Source organism: Leopardus geoffroyi, chromosome A1 (assembly GCF_018350155.1).
Source record: "Leopardus geoffroyi isolate Oge1 chromosome A1, O.geoffroyi_Oge1_pat1.0, whole genome shotgun sequence".
NCBI classification, from domain to species: domain Eukaryota; kingdom Metazoa; phylum Chordata; class Mammalia; order Carnivora; family Felidae; genus Leopardus; species Leopardus geoffroyi.
The window spans coordinates 178,015,592-178,039,296 of record NC_059326.1 but is presented as its reverse complement, the minus strand read 5'-3'; the positions used below and the strand labels follow the sequence as shown (position 1 = coordinate 178,039,296).

At 36.5% G+C, this 23,705-nt stretch overlaps 1 protein-coding gene across 5 annotated transcripts in view; it reads left to right on the top strand.

The window, feature by feature from the left end:
• The window catches only part of RANBP17 (RAN binding protein 17), a 330,532-nt gene that overhangs the window by 218,048 nt on the left and 88,779 nt on the right, over positions 1-23,705 (top strand). For 3 of the 5 annotated variants that reach the window (XM_045501687.1, XM_045501675.1, XM_045501698.1), the window contains 3 exons: positions 7,383-7,442; positions 15,074-15,147; positions 16,197-16,277. In XM_045501687.1, coding sequence (XP_045357643.1) covers positions 7,383-7,442; positions 15,074-15,147; positions 16,197-16,277 — 215 coding nt within the window. The remainder of the gene's footprint in view (positions 1-7,382; positions 7,443-15,073; positions 15,148-16,196; positions 16,278-23,705) is intronic. The other 2 variants (XM_045501695.1, XM_045501681.1) reach the window with 1 other exon arrangement.

Sequence of the window (23,705 nt, the reverse complement as noted above, 5' to 3'; positions counted from 1 at the left end):
GTCGGCACCAAGAACTACCCACTAGTTCTACTCTGTCATATCGGTGCCAGAGGTAAGTCAGGATTATCTTACATACGTTGAAATAGCACTCGATAGAAAGTTGAATTTGGATTTACCAGAATAAATGTCCATGAATACATATTTTTCCCAATAGCTAGGAAGCAGTGTTGTCAAATAGTGAGACCTGTGAATAAGAGGTCATTTTACTGTGTAATCTTGAGCTAGCTCCTGACGCTATTTGATTTTCCCCATGTAAAAAAATGGGGTTCATGATACCTGTCCTTTGAATGCACGTTCTTAATGATCCAAGAGAGACAATACAATGAATGAGCCTTCTCTTGGCCAAAAAGAAGATAATCCAAGTAATTAAATATTTAAAATAAATTCTGTTAATGAGATAAGGGAAGAAGATGAGGGCCATAGAGAAAGTAGTTGTTTTGTCACCTATTTTTCTTGGTTGCTAATTGAGAATTTTACCATTTTAAATCAGCTACAGTATGAAGAAAGGTCATGATTTCAAAACAGGAGTATTTACTATGAAAAAGGAGCGAAAGACAAATTGGGAAATATACTAGGATTCTTTGCATGTATAGATACATGGTTTGCAGAATATCATCACGATGGTAATAATTCCCCTTTAAAAAAATCTGTGAAGGTGAAAAAAAATTATTTCATTGAACTCTTCAAAAACGGTATACCTCCCACATATTCCTGATTGTTTATCGTCATAAGCTAATTTCCAAAGCAAGGTGGGGGAAGTAGATCTGAATGGAGTGCTACAGAATACAGAATTTTTATTCATTTGTACAGTAGACTATTATCTCAGAGTAAATATGAAAAGGAACAAAGTTGTTTGTGCTTTGGAAATTGAAGCATTGTTCATCATGCATAATTGAACAAAGTTGAAATTTGTAGGTATGAAACCAAAAAAAGCCACAGCTATGATAGCTATTACAGGAAATGGAGGAAATTAATAATAAAAGACAGTACACTACCTCATAAATACATGTTCATCATGAGAGTGGAGGATGAGAGCATTAAGCAAATACCCTGATTAATTTAACAATTTAATCCTAGAATTGGAGTACAGATATTTCAGGATTCCATTTGTTCATAGATAAGACAGAAAGACCAAATAAACAGCTTACTTTGATAAAGTAAGGCCTTTAGTTAGTGCTTGTGGATATGTGAAGATTAATACTGTTTTAAAAGAAAGGTTATAACTAAGCAAGACATCTTTGATATGAACATTTATTAAATAAATAAATAACCAAGTTTTGTGTCTTAAAAATACAAAATATGTCAAGGAATAGATTTGGGGCATTTTTGCCTTACATCCTATGATCTTGCTTTTTATAATTTATTCTAACAATGATCTTGCTTTTTATAATTTATTCTAAGTAACTGCTAGGAGCTATGATTTTTAAAAGACTGCATGATACTAGGAAAATAAATTAGGGGGAAAAAAGTACTTTAGGTCTCGCTGTTCACTGAGTAAAGTTTAAATTAACCCTGATTAGAACACCTTTGAATACTTTTTTGATGCATAAAATGATTTATCAAAGCATGTGTTTCAGTAAATTTTGGAAGATTTTTAGGAAGTGCAGGTAGTGTAAGAGTAGTTTACTAGAAAGGCTTTTTATTTTATATTGTGTCGGCATACGTGAATCACTTTGCCTTTTTCTCTACCAGCTATTTGGTAAAAGTCCGCAATTTGCCAAAATGGTTAATAGGACACAAATATAGACATTTCATGTGGTGTACCATGTAAATGTAAACCTTTGTAGTTACATGTTTCTGTAGCAAGAGAATTGTTTTAAAAGGCATGTAATTTATTAGCTATCGGTAGCTTCTTTATTGCCTTGCCGCGCTGCAGTAATAAATAAAAGAAAGTGAACTGATTTTACAAATGGCACACAAGGTGCACATTTTGTGGAAAAAAAGTCTTTTTTTAAAGAATTGGCATTAAATCCTTTTTTTGTGATGACAAAGAGGCTAAGAGTGCAAACTGTATTTTCTGTTTATCGAAAACAGTCTTTTTTTCTCGGGGGCATTTTTTCCTATGATCATCAAGGGATTTCAAAAGCAATAAAGTGTGGAATCATTGTTCGACTTGAACAGTATTAAAACTTAGGTTTTAATTTCAGTGAAGTAATAAGATTTGAACCTGTCTCACATTACAGCACTGTAAGGCATTTAGCAATTGTATTTTAAAAGAGGTTTTTAAGATGCAGCTCACTTGTAAGCTAACTGTCTGTCAGTAATTAATAGTTTTTCTTCAGCATAGGCTGTTGTGATCAGACCAAGAAATATCTGTGTTTTTAGGAACACATTATGATAATTGTGAGTGCTTATTCCTAATTAGTCTAAATGTCTAAAATTTTCAGCTTGCTTCTCTGGCTGCTTAATAGAAAAAAAGAGAGTAGCATGTAAAACTACGGTGTGTCTTTGGGCTTTTAAAAATATGAATGTACACGCACATGTATATTTCAGTAAGCTTAACACCTAGCAAGATTGTATGTCAGTTGACTCATTCGTTAACCAAGTGTTTTATCCTGCAGTATCATTTCCTGCTTTTCAGATATCACATCATTTGTATATGTAAAAACTGTTGGCAGATACGGTACTATATGTACAGCTAAACCCAGACTGGCAATCTGTATTCTTCAATACCCAACATTGAACCTATCTTTACTTTTTCAAAAAAAGCTTTAAAATATGAGCATTTCCATTAGACTGGGGTGGCAACATACTTGCTGATGAAAGATTGTATTTACCATTTTGAATTGCTATTGAAAATAATTGCCTCTACAAAAGGAAACATCTGTATGATAGCACATGGTTAAAGCTGCCATCAATTTTTAACATTTGAGGGTTGAGCTATGACCTTTTATGATGACTGTGAACAGTAACTGCCTCCATTAGCCATAAGTTTTGTTTCTTTATTTTAGTAGATGGCCCAGACTGTAAATATTAGAGAATCTAAAATAAATCAACATATTATCCTAAGGATACAAAATGTAAGAGCTATTTGTGGTTGGGAACCTTTGACAGATAGTGTGGATGAAGCAGATGATTGCCTGCCTAGCGTATCTGGTCTCCATTGCTATGCCTGCAGGCAGTTTAGTGCTATGGTTGTATATTGATGTCAGGGTTAGTACTGAGTGGCTAGCAGTGACAGATGTCTATAATTACAGGCAATGCTTCCAGTATTTCTGAAAAGCCAGCCTATGTTGAACAATTATCTTATTTCTGCCTTGCCAAAGAGCATGTTCCAATTGCTAGTATTAGCAATGGTGAATATAGTGCTTCGTCTGCTGCCTTGGGACAAATGTGGGAAAAGCACTTGGTTATAAAACATAAATGCAAAATATTTTCTCAACATTTTGAATTAGTTAAGTTCAGTGTTTTCCTAATTTTTATCTCCCCATAATGTCTCTGTTGAAGGAATCTTGAAATATAAAACACATTTGGCATACTTATTGAGATTTTGTTTTCCCCTAGGCCTGCATGGCTCCCCAGCGCCACTATCCTTTGCTTTACTGAATAGATGTGTTTAAGCAAAGTTGGCTTTGAAACAACTTTCTTCAGTGTGAATTACATTTTCTGATCAACTTCCGTTACAAAATTGGAAATGTGTTTCTGTGGACAATCTCTCCCACACCATTTGATGAGGAAAATTGCAAAACGATAGACAATGCTGAAATGTGCAGAACACCTTAGTACACCAGTGTCTTTACATTTGCTGAGAATTGCAATTCTCAACTTTTATTTTAACCCTTTCTTTTCAGCCTTCAACCACTTACTGTCCTTTCCTGTCTCTAAGTGTTCCCGACCACTTCCTTCCACACTCCCTTTTGGCCCGCTTTCCTGAGTCATTAGAAATCTTTTCTTGCTTGATGGTCTGAGTTCTCAACTGTACTTTTTTTTCTGACCATTTGCATGTGTGAGACATGGGCTGTAATATCACACTCCCCAGCAGGTGTAGCTGCCTTAATACTTTCCAACCCTACCATTCTTAAAATTGCTGAAGTTCTAGGCACTGGGTATTAAAACGTTGTCCATGCTATAGGTTACAAATTCTGTATTTTTAGGTAATGTAGAATGAGAAATGCCTAGGAAATACTATTTGAGAATATGTTTTATCTTCAACCTTTCTCTAACCTGTGTTGGGTTTCTACTTCTGTGCTTAACCACTTTGTGGAGTTATTCATTACATTTTCTCATCTAGTCTTCTCAGCAATGTCCTATTTAGTAGGTATAATTATCTTCATTTTACAGAATATGAAAGAGATTTCAGGAAGGTTAAAAACTTGTTCAGTGAGATACCCTGGCTTTGACCAAATCATCCTACTCTAAACCCAAGTTTGCTTTCCACTGTATCACATTGCCTATGTATGTGTCTAGAGGCATGCATCCAGGCATGATCAGTTTTAAGTGTAATGATGATTGACAAAACAAACATCACAAATTCCATCCCCATCTTTGCTGTTTTATTTCCCAAGGGAAAAAACTCATCTCTGCAACCACAGATTAGACCTTTGGTACTGGATAGCCATCAGTCACAAGAGAACTAAGCAAGTTCTAGATCCTAGATACTTGATATAATCCATCCTATTATATAAGAAGCAATTCACCCCATAGTCTAGTGTCAGAGACCAATATTATATTCATATATGAAAGCAGCCCCTTTCAGTTCTTACTGAGCCTGCCACACAAAGACTCTTGATAATTTAAAACTCTAACGATGGTGTTCTGGAACCTTTTCTCTCTGTGCATCAATTTATCAAGCAAAACTTGGAGAATTGGATGGACTCACTGATCTGAATTGGGAAAACTCTGATAATTTATTGGCCCCAGGGGTGTAAATCATCTCTACTTATCCAGTGAGTTGAGAATTTAGCCCAGAAATAGGAAACAAGAACTTGGGATGACTCAGAAAAGGAAGATGAGGGATTTGAAATCCAGAACTGAGGTGAACTCTGTTGCCACAGAGCATTCTGTTTTCCTCCTGTCTCCTTTCCCTCTGCTTTTCCTGTTCCTCCTCCCAGAAGATAGAAGATAGAAGTGTAGGAGTTAAGCTGCCTTCCATTAGGGCTCTCTTCCCTCTGATCACTCTGTAACCATTACTAAGGCTACACACATACCAACTTGGAACGTGTATCTACTTTGCAGCGTCTAATCCAGATAAAGCACAAAGAAAAGGGACTGTCCTCTTGTTGCATGCCTCATAGTCTTAATGTCAGACTAATATTTGTCTATATATTATTTAATAATAGTGAGCATTTACTGACCACCTGTTCTTTTTAAAATTTTTTTTCAATGTTTCTTTATTTGAGAGAGAGAGAGAGAGAGAGAGAGACAAAGCTTGAGCAGGGGACTGGCAGTGAGAGGGAAACACAGAATCCGAAGCAGGCTCCAGGCTCTGAGCTGTCAGCACAGAGCCCAAAGTGGGGCTCAAACCCACAAGCAGAGCAGGAAGATCATGACTCGAGCCAAAGTTGGACATTTATGAGCCACCCAGGGACCCCTACTGACCACCTGTTCTAAGGGCTAATAGCTAGTGTTTATTTGGTGCTTACTATATGCTAAAAACTTTCCAAGTGTTTCTGACATTGTGCTGGCAGTGCTATATATATCATATAGCATGATATCACAATAATAATAACAGTTAACACTCATGGAAATTTTATTCTGTGCCAGGACTGTTCGAAGTACTTTGCATGAATTAACTACTCAAATCCTCTAAAAATTTTCATAAATTAGACCTACTATCATCCTCATTTTATATTTGAGAAAACAGAAATTTGGAGGGTAAGGAATTTGATCAAAATCACCTAGTAAATGGCCACCCCAATGGCTAACCTTGGGCTTCAGACTAGGTCCTAATCATTTCACTAGACTGCCTCTTAATTCATGATATTATTCGTTGTGTTATTATTTTTTCCACTTTACAGCTGAAGAAGCTGAGACTCTGAGAGGCTAAATAATTTAACTAGGATTATTGGGTTAATTCATTAAATGAAAATATTTATTGAATACCTGTTATCTCCCAGGTACTGTGCTAGGCTAGCAAGTAGCAGAACCTCACCCAGAACACTGTGTGTATTACACTGCACAAATATTCTGTGTTTCCTCCAAGGTGACGTCACTGAAAATACGTACACAGTTAACTTGCCCGTTTTCTGTCGTCTTACTGAGAAAAAGATATACTTCCTGGGCAACTGCCAATTGTCTTGGTCCACCGGTTGAGGTGTTGCATATGTTTTAGCTGATGGTCAACATGGAGAAGTGTTCAATAGGAAAACTAAAATGGGAGCAGGACTTCTCCTATTGCCCCGGGCATTGCCTGCCCAGAGAAACCAGAAATTAGAGTTTGAAGGTATTAACAGGCCACCAGAAGGTGAACTCTGATTGCTTGCATTTGGGGTAGGTTCAAGTTTTCACTAACGAGGCTAGTATGAGGGACAGAAATAGAAAGGCAAAAAAGATTGTAGGAACATTTTTGAGTAAAATTTGACAATATAATGAAAAGTGAAAATAGCTGATTTGACAGAGCAATAAAAATATACATATGACACCCCCTTTTTCATTCCATGGGCCATTATTCCTCTACTCTTTATGTCAGGTCACTCTTCCCAGAGAGTTGAGTATCTCTTAGGAGGAAGGTACAGAAGTTGTTTTGGATGCAGAAAGTGGGACAGGTTTCAGAGAGAGGCAGTGTGGAGGCAGAAATGAAATACGAATAGGTAACACGTGTGAATGAAAATAAAGATGTTAGAAGTGGAGATGAGGACCTGGTAAAGTCTTACTTAATACCTACTATAACTATAATAAGTTGTGTTTTTAGAGGATTTGGGGGAGAGTGTGTGCAAGAACTAGATTAAGTGGTAGAAGACTGTATGATTTACTTACCCTTTGAATGACCATAGAAATGAGTTCCATTTATTAAAAATATACTTTTACCCATGAAAAGGTGACTTGGCCTACTTAAATCATTAGCCCCAGTTGCCACACTTGCATAATGAGAGTGCCTCATGAGAAACAACACTACTAAGAGATTCTTGAAAATAGTTCTGTCAAGTATTATTTATAATTTGTTCTTTTCTAGGGCTATCCTTTAATAATTGGTTTTTTGAATTATTCCATGGAAGCAAACCCATGGTGTAATCCATATAACCACATCCAGACTCTGAACAGCACTTCACCATTGTCTTTGCTCAAGGCTTCCAGGATAAAATCAAAGTCCCAGGAATATTTTAAGTGACAGCCACAAAGATCCTGAGCCACATTTTCTCTCTCTATCTGAAGTTGGGAGGGCCTCCTGCTCTTCCCTAATCCCTAACGTCAGGTGCCAGGTCCCTAAACTCTGTGCTTTTTAGGTTGTACGCCTGAGGAGTGATGTGTCCCGAGTTCCAGAGAAGGCTTGGAAATTAGTGAAGGTGAGTTGAGTTGCTGGTTGTTGTGGTGGATCACCAGTCTTTATGCTTGTCTCACCACAGCCTCAGGCTCTTATTCCTAAAACAGGTACATGCTCACAGTGATAAGTGTAGAGGTGCCTTGTCTTGGCTCCCTGTTTATGCACTATGTAACCCTATAGTATGCGTGATCTATAACCAAATGTTCAGTAGTCAGCCAGTAAGCAGGATCAACTGCAAAGACTCAGTTTAGTGTGATTGCACAGTATGGAAGCAGCCTAGGTTTCTTGATTACAACATTTCTGAAGTGGCCAATTCTAACCAATCATTCATACCTGAAAGGAGAAAGTTTTCTTAGGGCTCCCTTGAATAGCATCTGTTACTGAACGGTATCTATAGTACATGTATCCCTTACGCCAGAATATGTTTCTGGTGGACATCTTTGAGAGATATAGGGGATTACGGTAAAAAAAAAAATCTTTTATTTCCCAGTTCCCCACTTCCACCATCACTCTTGCACAGACTACATCCAGTGTCAACTTCTTTGCTCCAAGGTCTAATCATGGTACAAATTTGCTATTGCACAGAATTATAAACAAAATGCCTGAAATACATGGTCTCAAAATCTTCCACCAGAATCAATCAAGCTGCCTTCTAGTACCCTTGTGCCCTAGCCATGGTTGCTTCTTATTGTATGAGCTTGGGAAGATAATATATTTACCCCGTGCTTTACCATGGTTTTAGCCACAGAAGACTAGTCTAACAGAAGCTTGGCCGCAGACATGGAGTGAGTTGGCAGCCAGCAGGAGCAAAGCTGTGTCAGGACAAATGTACACTCCCCATCTTCTCTAGTTGGCTTTCAGCTGGTTGCACCACAGGAGTCTTTCTATGGGCTGTGTATCCTGTGACCAATAACTGGTGCACTCGACCCGGGTCCCTCTTGGCTAGTGAAGGCCTGTCGGGAGACATTAGGTTCATGCTGGTGGAGATCCTTAGTCAGTGGCTCCCTGAAGGAAAGTGAGGCAAACAGCCAGCTTCTGTTGAACAGGTGGTAGTTAGACCTTAGATCTGGTCGGGGAGGGGGAGGGAGAGAATCTCTCCAAAATTAACCAGTATTGCTGGTTTTCACACTGTACCTGTACTCCTCTTTCAAATAAATGATTGTTTAGAAACCAATCCAAAAATATCTCTGGCAGCATCTGGAGCCCTTCCTTAGCAGTCTGGATTTGGGCCCAAGTTAGGAATGGATACCCCACTGGGGTGCAAGCAAAAGAGGAAGCATGTTCTTAGCCATGCATCAGTGGAGGCCCCTACTGGGAGAGGGGATTATCACAAGGCAGCAGGCAGCCCAGCACCCCAGCCTGCTGAGTTCATGCTTTGTGCCACAGGATGTGGAGCGAAGGAAATGTGAGGCCAAAGTGGTCGCTCCAAGTTTTCTTATACAATAGCTTATTCAAGCAGATTGGGAATGCCTCTTAAGAGATTTGTTAGGTACGTGTCCCCTTAGCAAGATGGCCACCACAGATGGTGGGTTCAGATATTCTAATTGAAATAAACACTTAACATTTCATATTTATTTCGTACTTCCATAGCCAGCTTTTATCAGTTGCCATTCTGTATTCCACTGAATGAGGCAAGCAGAATTCTAACCTTTTACCACTTGGTTTCCAACATAAGTTATGATTTTAAAATTAAATTCTGGCAAAAGATTTTCTTCACCTAATTTTGGTCCTTATTTTGTGGTGCACTTTTAAATGATATGAGGGAAAAATTAGTCCACCGAGATTAGCGTGGATCTATTCAGTAGCACTAAGTTTGTTTGTATGTTTAACATGAAGCAATGATATTTGTACCATTAAATCTCTTCATGTGTCATGTTAATTGTGATGATCATGGTTGGGTTTTTTTTTTTTTTTCTGCCTTAAGCATTCATGAAAGACCTCAGTATCTTTAGTTCCAAACGGTTTAGATCCAAGTCATTAAATCCTCTATTCCCTCTCACACCTCGCCTTCTCCTCCCTCTCCCACCTTGCACTCCAACGGGTCTGTTTTGTAGAAAGTACTGCGTTGATGTCAGGGACACTTGAAGACTAAGACAAAAATACGAAAATTGGTTTCTCATGCACAATAAGTGAGTTCACATTAAGTTCCAGAACTCTTTTCCTAAGGGGTGTTAATGTTTTCACTATATTGGATCCTTTCTGGTGACAGATTTTGTTTTACTAAATTACAACTGGTTAAAAATCTTGATGAATCATTTCAGCACATTGAAACAATATTTTAGAATTTACAACAATTATCAGGGTTTTTAAAAATTTCATGGCATCAATTTTGTATTAGTAAATGAATTTGGGGGGAATAAATTGGTTCAGGAAAGTATATTATCTGATGGCAGAATACTTTATTGTTGATTTCCACAGCACTGCTAATTTTCTGCATTGAGCCTGCTTACAAAAGCTCTTTGAGAAGTTATAACATCTTAAACATTTATGGAAGGCCTAGGGGTATTAACTTACTGTAATTTTCTGAAGATTCATTATCCAAAATCTTAATTCATTATAACAAGTGTTATGAAAACCTATAGAACCAGTGTTTTCTCTTATTTTCTTATTTGCACAGAATGAGAGATTCATTGTTCTTTTTAATTTGTTTCATGTGGTGCTTTTGAGTACATTTCATAGAGGGCTGTTATTGAATTTCTGTGACTGTCATTATATATCCATACAACCTTTAGGAACTAATATTCTGGGTTTCCCAGTTCTGTAATCTACTTCAAATTTAAGGATTGACATAATTAGTTTCTTCAAAGTTATAACCAGAATGTTAAGAGACAACACTGCACATACCCAAGACTAAGAATTAGGATTGGAAAAAGAAAGCAATTTAAAAAATTATCACAGCCCATGCTTTTATTCTTTATTAAATTAAATTTACAACTCAAAATCTTACTGTTATTTGTATGCTTATTCCTTGTCTGGTTTTCTTATCTTGTCTGGCTTCCCTTTTAAAAAGCCAGATACAAGATCACTTAAGCTACCTGCATGTGCATAGGCAATATTTGTCATTTGGTTAGTTGAGGAGTTAGAGAATGTATGGATTGTCGAAGCGTTGAGTACATACCTAAATGCTCTTTTCTGAAGTTGAAAAGAACCTTCATAGTAAAATAAACAGAGATGAGAAAACAAACATATCAAAACAGTTTTTTAGGAGCATGTCTTCTCAAATCCATAATAGTGATAATTCCTTACATTTCTAACAACCTCCTGTATTTCAAGAGCTAGAGAGATGGATGAGTGGTTAAAATAGGTAATTTTTCTGGCTTGTAAGATAACAACTATGTAGAAGTAGGGAAAAAAATCCGTTTTGTAGCATGAAATTTTGAAGCTTTATGCCTTTAGTGAATGCCATTTCTGACCATGATGAGAGTGTATTAATTGAATGTAAAGATTTCAACGTTGATATAAATTTAAGGTTTTGGTTGCTTTAACTTTATCTGTGCAGTATGAAAATCTTCAAGATAAACACCTTCTTACTTTCCTGTTGTTTTTTATGTAACGAGCCTTTTCTTGAACAGATATTAGCTGACAGTTTTTAGCACCTACTATGAGAAAAGGTCCATAAGAAGGGGTAGAAAGAGAAGCAGCATTTGATGAGTAACTACTAAATACCAAGCTCTGTATTAGGGATCATCTTTAATCTTCCCAAAAGCCATAAAGTAGGTTTTATTATTATTATCATTATTATTATTATTATTATTATTATTATTATTATTCCCGTTTTACAGATAGAAAATCAAGATCCAGAGACTTTAAGTTACACCTAGTTAGTAGCAAATCCAGAATTCAAATCCAGATATGTTTGGGACCAAAGCCCATATTTTTTCTACATTGCTAAGTTTGCCAAGGCAGTATCCTAATTACTTCTGGAGATGGTAGAAGAAAGAAGTATCTTCCCTGCCCTCAGGCAGCATGTGCTTGAAATAGTGGAGGAAACACATATGCACACGGAAAATTAATACTACACCAAGATCATATTCTATTGTGTCATCTGAGAAGTGCCACTAACAGGCTGGCAATGGTGGTTGCTCACAGTATCACAGGAGGAGAGCTCTTCTCACTGCAGGGAGAGCTTCTTCCAGAAACATTATTTAAGCATTAACACCATGCCTTTTTAAATAACGATATTTAACCAGGGTTACTTCTGGTGAGTAGAATTTGGGGTATATTATTTTTAAAGAGAAAAAGTTCTGCGCAAAAGCCATGCCTCTTATGGGTTGTTTTGCTTTTGTTAAAAAAAAAAAAATTGTGAATGAAATGGAGTCCGCCAATATGTGCACTTTATCATTATGCTCTTTTTATTCATTTAACAAACCTTTGTCAAACATTAAGCATGGGAGATAAAAGAACATCATTTCTGTCCTCAGGGAGCTTATCATCTAATAGAGAAATACAGGCATATTAAAAAAGAAGGAGCAGAAGGAAGGCACAGGTGGCCAGGCAAAAACAAGGTTATAATGTGTGCATGTCTGGGTATGTGAAACCAGCATAACCAAAAGCATAGCCATTTTCAACTTCATTGTAACCCTCAGAGAAGGATGGACAACACACATGGGCTTCATCTCTTGTTTCTTAGATTTCTGCTTATTTTTCATTATGATCTAATTACCTTAATTGATCCTGAAATTTTAAAAAATTGGGAATCTGTGAACTTCAAGGGAGGACTTTTTCCCTTCCTGCACTCCTATGCCAGCTTCAGTATCCTTCCTTAGAATGAGTATTGTGACGTAGGTTCTTCTTGCTGTGAATGAAAATTTTTTTGGCGAAGTGATAGAAGTTTTAGAAAATGTTGAAAATCCCTAAATATTGTGTTAGAATGTTTTCTGTATAAAGCCTTCATTGATTTGTGCTTTGTGATAAACATTCTCAAAGATGTTTCCTCACTGGACAGACTGTTTCCCACTCCCAAATTGTATATGTCTGTGGTATAATTGAATTCAAATGTTTAAAGACATTTTCATATTATCTGCATGCTCTCTGAATGGTAAGGTGCCTTGGAAAATGTGAGACAGTCTTTTAAAAGAAATGCAGTAATCATACATTGATTTTAAATGACCCTGTCACACGTGAAAACAAATCAGATTGTTGCTCTTAATGAGCTTTTCAATTTACTATTCAGTAGATCAGATAAGTGGATTTAAGAGGTAATGATCCTGTTTAGTACTCAAGCTTGACTGTCAGATCCTAGAAGTGGAGAGAAATCCCTAGGGACAGAAGCGTTGACACAGTTCTAGATGGGATAATGGGAATCAAAGCTAATGGATGATAAAAGGAATGGTGCAAGTTACAAGGATAATTGTGGATTAAAGCACTGCCATGTGTCAATGTTGACTGTTTTTTCTAGTATCTTATTGGGTCAAATCTGATACTCGGAGAAGCTGTTTTGACAGCAGAACACAACAGACCTGCCTGCCCAGCTTCCCCCTTCCTTGAATGCCAGGGACACCACAGAAAACTTCCCTGTAAGAAGGACCAATTGGAAAAAAAAAAAAAAAAAAAAGATTTTTAAACAGTCTTAAAGGTTTAAAATCACATTTTAGTTATTATGTTTTTATTATTCAATGTTGCATGGATAAAATCAAAATTAGATTAATTTTGAGCTATGCCATAAAAAACATAGCACTTATAAAGTCTTGAAAATGTAAAACCTTGATTTTACAAAAATACAATACAATGTAATGGGGGAAATGGACACCCAAACAATTACAGGTGTGAAAAACACCACGAGAGAGGAATGGACCAGACACTGTGGGAGCATAAAGGAGAGTGATCTCCCTGGGACAGCAGAGAAGAATGCAGAGGAGATGACTTTTGAATGGGAATCAAGGGGAGAGGAAAAAGAAAGCTAATTCAGGCAGAATGAGCAGCACACGAACTCCTAGAAATCTGAAATTGCGTGAGAAGCCTCAGTGATCCATCAGTATTTCATTGCGGCTTTAGATGGAGGGAAATAGTAGAAGATGAGGTATGGTGGGGCCAAGTTGTGAAGGGCCTTGTGTGCCATTAATCATGTCAATACAGGTTTTCTAAGGGACCCAATTTACTTCCATCCATAAGAGAGGGTTAGGATCATGCTGAGATAAGGGAAACTTCCCTTTCTACATACCATTCTTCCTTTGAGCCTTCTCTGTGCGTAAACATTTCTGATCTTTGAGGACTGGTGGTGACTGACTTCCCTGGGGGTTTTTCTCCCTAGCTCCCTCTTCCCCCTAAACATCTTACAAACACAGTCAGTGATAGCTTCAATCCTATAAGAGATGAAGGCCTCCTCTCATGAGCAAAATCATAGATACAGTAATTGAAATGCTTTTCTGTAGGGCTCAGAAATTAGCAGAAGGGGCAACAGGAATGTGAATCTCAGTTTTCCTTTTTCTCTCCCCCACCTTTTCCCCTCTACCCTTCTTTCCTTCTCTTGCCCTCTCCACTTGCCCCCCACCTTTTCCTCTCTCTCCCACTGGCCTGAGCAGCTTCTGGTTATAGGACTTAGGATGAAAGCCCAGAACACAAGCTTCTGCTTTGAATGGTGTTTAAAATACAGATACGAGATCTCTGCAGTGAACAGCCTTCCTCCCTTGCAAACCCTGTAATTCACCTTCATGACCTGTGGTAGTGTATGAAGCTGGTGTTCACATGTGAAAAGCAAAAGGCATAGGGAGTGAAAGCTAAGTTGCCATGCCATACCATAAGAAATAGGCGGAGCGGGAGAAAGTGAGAGAACACAATCACAGGGGATCAAATCACAGAAGAGAAATCCCATACAGCTGGTGTCTGGCAGGGATAACCTGGAATCACACCAGAGCATCAGGGAGTATGGAGGTGTCAACCCACCTCTCAGCTTTGCCAGGCTATTAGGGAATATTCCATTGGCTGCTGGTGGCATTTTCCCACTTGAAGTGGGATATGTTTATAAGCTCAATGTGGCTTAGGTTGGGACTGAAATGTTGCACCCCAAACTCTGCCACCAACATTCCCTAATTGGGAGCTTAATGGATTCCCCAGGCCCTGATGTATTCAACAGAGAATCTCTGAGCCTGGGATTTCCGTTTCAGCATGGAAAGTAAGACCTATCTCTATATTGGGGGGAGCTTAATTGAAAGATTTTTGAGGAGAATGTTTATAAATTCTTTAACTTCCTCTTATTTTTGAAATCCTTATTTTTATAACTGCCTGACATAATCCTGAATTGTTTGATGGTTTGCTGATACCTGGCATAGATGGAAATTTTTTAAATGTTTTATTTATTGAGACACTCCACTTTTCAGCCCTTTGTATACGTAACGCCCATCTTTGAGAAAGGGTTGGTTTACCAGTTTGAGAAAGAAAATTATGTGGTGTGCTGGGAATAAAATGAGTCTGTGAGTGTGGGTGTGTGTGGGTGGGTATGTATTTCAAAATGAGAGAGGTACTTCCTGGAAGAAAAAGAGAGTAAATTTTTAAAGTATAATTTTTTCTCTAAATCCTTCATTTGCTCTCCCTACCAACACCCTACTTCACTGTGGATGCAGCAATGCTTTAAATCTTCCATTTGTTCAGTTTGAATAGTCTTTTGAAAATCTATGTTAATGATAAAGCTTTTAACAATGAAATGTTTTCATCCAGGTATATGCCCGTATGTCAGAAGTTTTGGGAATAACAGATGACAACCATGTTCTAGAAACATTCATGACGAAAATGTGAGTTCTTGGATTTTTCTTTTGTTGTGGTTGCTTTGAATGTAATGGATACTTTTACTGTGTTTAAATCTCTTAATAAGTATTAATCTTTAATAAAAGACTTAAAAATTATGCGTCAATTCTTAGAATGGTAGCATTGTTCTTAATTGAAACTTAATTTCACATATTTAAAATTCACCACCCTAAAGACATTCTTATTTGTCAAGGAATCCATACCACTGCAGTATGCCCCATCAAAACGTGGTTTTAAGATGTTTATAGACTTTGACTCTTCAAGACAATTGGGCAGCATTTTTGCTTTTAATTAGAAAGAAAATACCCAATTTCATAGAGCATCTGAAGAGATTATTGCAAACTGGAATCATTGGGAGGGGTTTGATTGCCTTAAGATAGGGCATTCATTGATTCCAGCAGGAACTTAATGGCTATCAAAAACCTACTCATGGAAAATTCCCTTAAATCATCCTTATAATTTGTTAGCAGAATTAACGAGTTTCTAGGCATAGACAGAATTTTGTACATTTAGTCTCAACTTGTATGCCTCCAGTTGGCAACCCACTACATCTGTGTAACAGATAGACAGCACTGTGTTGCTTGCAGAGAACAAAGTTACACAAACAATCATGATCGTAAGAAGTGAGCTTTGGAGCCACAAGTTTGATGGTTCATTTCTTGGCAGTAACTGTGAGCCTCTATTTGACTTCCTTTGTAACTCCTGCTGTCATTCCCTAATATGCTGGTTTTACATACAAACTCGATACTTCTTCTGTGAAACACTTAGTTTTTTCAATGTACAAAACTAACTGTATGGAATTATGTACCATTTGGGGAGCAGTGTTCATTGTATATTGATAGGATATAATTTTGATTATGCCATTAAAAAAAGTAGAATAGAAAATGTTCTAGTGGTATTTAAACCTGTTTTTCAACTTCGTGAGATATTTCGGGTTTAGGTCATGTAACTTAACATACATATATGTGTATTTTCATGTTCTCCCTGTACAACCAAATACCTTACTTACAATTAAAAACTTTGTTTTCATATTTAGCGTTACAAATCTTAAATACTGGGGAAGATGTGAGCCTGTGATTTCAAGGACTCTTCAGTTCCTAAATGATCTTTCTGTTGGATATCCTTTTTACTGTATATTTAGTAATGTATAGAAACACCCCAACAGGTACATTCTATTGGCCAGGTGTTTTCCTTGCTTATAATGTTGCAGGTTTGTTGTTTTTTTTTTTAATAAAAAACCTTTCATTTAGCCTTATATTTAAATGTGTGTTTTTGAAAGATTTATATTAGCTACGTACTGTCAAGTATTTATTCAGTCACAATTGAATTTATATGGATATATAGATTCCTAACTAGTTAAAGTTATGTTTATACCCATCCAGGTTAATAAGTGGATACATAAGAAAGTATACAACCGCATGTGTCTTAGTCTGTGATTTTTCATAATTTTCAGGGAGTTCTTATTTTAAAAGAAAGCATGTAACTAATTTTAAGAAGGTCGAAATGTTCTAAAAATATTACCTTATAAAAATTGAATTCCTGAGAGTAAATACTATAGCTTCAGTATTCTTCAATTGAAAAGAATATTATTTTGATTAGTTAAGAGGCACAAAGGAGGAATAGGAAGAAAATTATATAAGTGTTTTTACCACTTCTTGGATTATTGCCGCCAACAAATCAACATCTTATTTACTCCAAAATAAGATTTCCCATTATGCATTAAATGTTTGGGTTTCTATCTTTAGCAGATTTCTTAAATCTAACTAGAATCATCCTTTCTCATTAGATTATAGTTGATACTATTGTCCTGTTTCTACCAATGAGAGAGAAGCGTGTAGATTGTCTTTTATATGTTAGCTATCAAACATACAGGACTTGTGAAAAATAAGTGTTGGTTTAGTTAACCACCAAGATTAGCTGAAATTTAAATATGAGGACAGCATTCTGAAAATCAGTGGCATTGGATAAAAATCTTTAATGTAGGCTCACTGCAGGAATATGTTTGTATTAGTTAAGTTTAAAATTGTGTTCCTTGGGAAACCATAAAAGATTTCCAAAGTATTAGACACCCACTTTTGTGCTGGAATTTAATATGCAACTTTTTATTGGAAAATAATCGTCCTTGTCTGGCAAAATCCACCATGCAATATTTCTGTTAGTAGGTATAATGCAATAAAGACAGGGAGGGCTATTTATCACTACAAATTTTGAGGATTTCAGGATTCTTTTTATTATTTTAATATATTTCTTTGATATTAAATCAGAAAAATGATAAATTACACCTGTCCAGGCTGTTTTTCCTTTTTACTGGAAAGTGATGTACAACCCAATTCCAGTGGTCATTTTGGCTTTTTAAGATATGTATTTTTTCTTATTAAAAAAAAAAAAACTCAACCTGTATTTTTTTTTTTAATAATAATGCTGAAATACTCTTTATTTCTAACATATGAAGTGGTTTATAAGTACTTCCTAGTCTTGCAAACTCTGGCCTTTTCACAATGAATTACTTTGAGAGCACGTTATCTGAAAAGAAGCCTGTGTTATTCTACAGCACGTATCTATTGTTTAGATTTACCCTGTTTTTTAGGTTGGAATTGAAATCTAATATAAAATTAATTTGATTTGTATTCTTTTTGGTATAATGTGCATAATGCCTAATTTATTTCTATCCAATATTTAAGTAAGATGCTTTTCCTATCACCTTATATCTCTTATATATTCTTTAATTCTAAGATTATAACCTTTTGTTTCATAAGATGTTTATTGCTTTTGAACACTTCTCGAAGTTAATAAAAAATCATATTTTCAGAAAACTTACTAGATAAAACTTAAAAGCTATAACATTTAAACCAAGGGATGCAAATGATTTCAACTTGGGTACATTGATTTATATTTTTTAACAATTATTTCAGGTTTCCATATTTAGAAATATATATTAGTTCAATTTGATTTCAGTGCTCAGTTATTTGAATTATAAATCATTATGTCCCTTCTAGCTGATCAGTCATGAAATATCTTTGAATTCATTTACATAATGGAATATGTGAGTGCTATATCTATTTCAGTGCAGTTGCTTGTTACCTAATGCATGTTTTGTTGTTTCCAATCGGTTTCTTTATTGTAATATGTTTTTAAGTCGTGATTTTAAAGCAGTACATTATATTTGTGTTAAAAATCAGCTGGCACTCTTCGGCACTAGAAACACTTATGCAAGATAAAAATCATCACCAACTGGCCTCTATTAATGGAAACCTATTTATATATTAATATTCAAAATATCTGTGTTTAAAATACTAGTACGGAATAACTGAAAAGTATCTTACTATGAAGTTTTTAAATGTTCCTGATTACTTTCTAATGCATGTCTTTAGATATTTTTTGTTTTGTTTTTTCTGTTTTTATCATCTTCAGAGTGAATGCTACTCAGTGTTTGTTTATGGTTCACAAGGCCAGTCTATGAACTTTAGTGTTCTTGTATCTGACTGCTTGCTTGGAAATTGAAATCACAAAAGATCCTCATTTTTAGGAAGTGTAAACAGGCTCATGTTTACTTGCCTCAAGGCAGTAGTCTCAAACTTTAGGGATGATCAAAATCGCTAGAGTTCTTGTTAGAATACAAATTGCCGGACCCCACCCCTAGAGTGTATGTTTTAGGAGGTGTCAGACAGGCCTGAGAATTTGCATTTTCAGCAAGTTTCCAGTGATGCTGGTGGCTTAGGGACCATGCTATGAGAACTTGTGCTTTAAGATAATTGGAAACTTGAACTGGATGTCCCAAATAAGAAGGTCAGGTATTTCTCTACAGGACTCTGTCTTCACTAGGGAAAGTCAGACTTGACATTTTTAGAGATAGGCTAGTCCCTTAAATAATAATGTATATGAGGAGACAATTTCATTAAGTCCCCAGATTTTAACTGGAGAGTCTGTTGCATTTTACCCCAAAGTTTCTGTTTGCCAAATTTGAAGCTTTCCAAATTGGTAAGACTACTGTAATTTTAAAATCTAGTGGCCCTTTTGAGGGAAAGTTTATGTTTTCCTATCAGATTCGTTACATGAGGCATATATATTACACTCAGCAAATATATCTGAGTAACTTTTTAATATATTCTTTAACTTTCCAAGACTAAATTTCAAGAAATTCCAGATTCTAAATAGCTTTATTTAACATACACAGAGTTGAAATGGCTCTGTCCTAGGGCAGTCTTCCACATCCAGGTCTCATACTTATGGATCCTTTTTCCTCTTTAAAATACTTTCCAGTCATGGGGCACCTGGGTGGCTCAGTAGGTTAAGCATCCGGCTTTAGTTCAGGTCATGATCTCACAGTTCATGATCTTGTGGTTCATGAGTTCGAGCCCCGTGTAGGGCTCTGTGATGACAGCTCAGAGCCTGGAGCCTGCTTTGAATTCTGTGTCTCCCTCTCCCTGCCCCTCCTGTGCTCGCGCTCTGTCTCTCTCCCTCAAAAATAAATACACATGAAAAAAAATAAAAAAGTAAAATAAAATACCTTCCAGTCATAAATTGTAGTTTCCAACCGGGGAAGGGATAAGATTTTTCAAGTGATTAGGACAAGGAAGTGTCTGGGAAGACTGGGGAGAGAAGGGTCATACAAAGCAATGAAATAAACTTACTTTAAATGCTGAGAAAGATGGAGGAAAGTGTTAAATTTCATCTAAAATTCTGTTTATTAATCAGTATTTCAAGTTTTTCTTCCCTTGAAGAATAATTGATCAATATTTCTACTTCAATTCATTGTTCACTCAAATTTATAGCAGTGACATGTCTCACTTTGGGTTTCAGGTAGATAATAATGAGAAAGGAAATTTCATTTTCTATTAGGCCCTCTATTGGTAGTTGCCCTTACTACATCATCTTCAAAGAAAACCCAAAATATCTTTAGCTTTTGAAAAACAGGCACCATAACAGGGTCCTACATTAATTCATGAATTTATCCAAATTCATTTTACCCTATTGATACTGTTAACTACAATTCTTAGGATGAATAACTTCTCTGTACTATTGCAAAACCATCTTCATAATTCACATGGCCCCACACAAAATGAAAATGTGGGGTGCCTTGTTCCTAAGCTGTTAAGAATTTCAGGGCACCTGGCTGCCTCAGTGCGTGGAGCACGTGACTCTTGATCTTAGGGTTGTAAATTCGAGCCCCATGTTAGGTGTAGAGATTTTTTAAAAATAAAATCTTAAAAAAAACTTTTTTTTCAAGACCTCACCAACACAGCATTGAAGCAAACACTGGCCCTTCTAAGCATAGAACACTGTATAAATGCATAGCATGGACATCCGCGAAGCTGGCCCAGGTTATTTGGTAAAGAAATAATTCCCTCCATTTGGCTTCAGACTAACCCTCTAACACTTTGTTTGAGACTATCTCCTTAGTTCCTGTACACCAGGATTTGGTGAACATAATTCCTATCTACATGCATCCTACATGTGTTTATCTATCAGTAGCTTAGTTTATCTATCGGTAGCTTATCTCCATTGTTTTCGTGTTTACAAGCCAAAGAATCTCTTTCCTGTTCAGGCTACTTGATCCCTGTGATGATTTTCTTTTTCAGCCCCTCACCTCTTCTAGCTTCCTTTGTCTTTTCTTGCTTGTTTTTCATGGTGGTGGTGGTGGTGGTAGTTTTAGTGTAATACCCAGAACTGCATCCTTAATTTAGATTTAACGCTGAGTGAGAATAAAATAATGATTTTTAAACTTAATTCTATACTCATCCTAATGATTTATTTTATATTACTGGCCTCTTTTTTTGGGAGGGGGCGGGGAGAGAGAAGGAAAGAGCCCAAGTAGGGGAGGGGCAGAGAGAGGGGGAATCCCAAGCAGGCTCTACGCTAATGCTGCAGAGCCTGAGGCAGGGCTTGAACTCACGAACCATGAGAACATGACCTGAGCTGAAATCAAGAGTTGGTCCCTTCCCCCCCCCCCCCCCCCCCGCCCACCAAGCCACCCAGGAGCCCCTTACTGGCCTCTCTCAGTTTAGCAAATATTAATTAAGCATTTGCTAAGTACAGGGCAAAAGGACAAATGAGACACAGATCCTGCCCTCCCAGATTTTAAATTCTAATAGAATTGATCCTGATTCCAGACTGCCTTTCACATATTTTTCCTAAGAGCTCAAAGTCCATTGTTTTATTAACATAGTTTCTTTTTCCTTTTAAAATTTAACTCAAATAAATTACATACTAATTTTCTGAAAATTTATTCATCAAAAATAATATGGGCATGTGACATTTTGATATGGTTGCTTTGAGGGAGTGCTTTTTATTCAAGGTCATTTAGATATAGCTTATATACAAGCCATTAAATATACAACTAATGTGCAAACCATACATCCTTACCCTGTCACTGATCTTCCCTCCACTGGGGTACGAATCCTGAATGAGGTGGGGGTCAGGAAAGAGTAGAGGGTGAGAGATGAAACAAAGGTGTAGAACGAAATAAGGGTGAAGGATGGAAGTACAATTGGGTATGTCTGTTACAGGAAATATTTAGTAACAAACAGTAGTAATTCTGCTTTGTGAAACAGTATTAAAATGTATTGCTTTATTTCAGTGAATACCACCATCTCCAGATGGTTTTGAGAATGTTAAATAAAACTAGTTTCAGCATATATCCCTCAGGCGTACTTCTATTAACATTTCTCATCAAAAGAAATGTTGATTTATTTCTTTGTTTTCTGTCTCTATTATCCATGGAAAAGTCATCCCATAATTTATCTGCTCCATTTGTTTTTATACTAGAATCAAGTGTGAGAATCCTCTCTACTCCTTTTCTGTAACCCACTTATTCAGACCTTCACACAATTCTTTAGATTCCTGCTTCATAAGATTACCTTCCTCGAGTATTATTGTGATCTGATCATTTCTCTTCCCAAAAGCCCAGAATCACTTCCCCTTGCTTCTCGGGTCAAAGTAAAATTATTGATTAGAACATGAGTCCTTTAACAGTACTTGACTGAGTTCTCGTAACTAATTTTCTGATCCACCTCTCAACCACTATTTGTACTTTATGCTCGGGCAAAGGAAATTTATTTTACCTTCCCCTTGACACCCTTAATTATCTTTACTGAATCACCACATATGCTGTTCTTTTCATTTGACCCATTGCAACTCAATTAGGTCTCTTAAATTTTCAAGTCTTGCTAAAGACTTGTTGAAGCTGTATTGAAACAGTTATGACCCTTTGTCATTGTATTAACTGAAAGAACATGAGTCATTTAATTTCTCTGAGGCTCAGTTACTTCATCTGTAGAAAGGGAATATTATCTATCTCTTGGGATTTTGTAAGGATTAAATAAAGTAATAAATATGTAACAATGTATCTTTGCTCAAGGAGCCATGCTGATCTTCCTACCGGTTTTAGTACATGTGCTGCCAGAAGCGAGCACTGTAACAATATATCTATGTTATCTAAGAAAATATGACACCTAATACTACTGATCCTGTCACACAGTAGGTGCTCACTGAATATTAATTCCTTTCATTTCCATTCCTATCGTCTTTATTTTTCTTGATGTTCCTGAACACCCAGTTCTTATCTGTATGTCCGAAGATGAGTATCACATAGCTTTGTATTGGCTAGTCCTCTCAGCTATCAGGCTGGAAGTTATTAGGGATTAGGAGTCTTTTTTTTTTTCTTTCTCCTCTTCTGTAGTTCACAATTTCACGTAGTGGGCATGTGAACCTAATGTTACCCTTTAGTTAATTGACAAAGCCTTAACTCCTGTTCCTTATAAGTAATTAATAGTATTCCTTAAGATGCTTCATTTTGGTTATACATATTTGGATTTTTTTTAGTTTAGTAGTTTATGAACATAATCTCACTTTTGAAATAACGAAACTGATATTTCAGTCATTATACTTTGTACCTGTCATCTACCGATAGCAATTTCCAACATGTCTTTTTCTTATCTGTGAACTTTCTTCTATCATTAGGATAATGTGTTTTTAACTCTGTCTGCAAAACCTATTTGTAAACATGTATGGCTTTTAAATAATTGCCTAGATCAGTGTATCATCTACCCTCTAGTGCTCAGCGAATGTCTTACACCTAATACACCAACTGCTTCTTTGATTTTAAAACAGAAATTGCTTCACACATTAACACTTCTGTAATAAGATATATAAACACCACAATTGGTGACGTTTTAAAACACCCTTTCTTTCTCAGCACATAAAATGATGATGTTTTTTCTAACCAGTGGCATTTTAGGTGTGATGAAATGTAGATACTCAGTGAAGTCTGGCTACCATGAATTGAAGTCCTACTTGGTGTTGCCATGGCCATCAGCTGCTATAGTGTGTAGTACTCCAGGAACTGAAAAAACCAGTTCATTCTCAGCTTGGTTTTCCTCTTCTTCAGAGGTACAGATTTTCAAAATTCCCAACCATCTCTAGGATATACCATTTCTTTTGACTTTTTCCTTCCTTCCTTTGTCATCCTAGCTGTCAGTAAGACCTTGTTCCCTTTCCTCAGTGTTTTCATAAGTCTATATGGAAACAAACGGAAATTTTCTAGGAA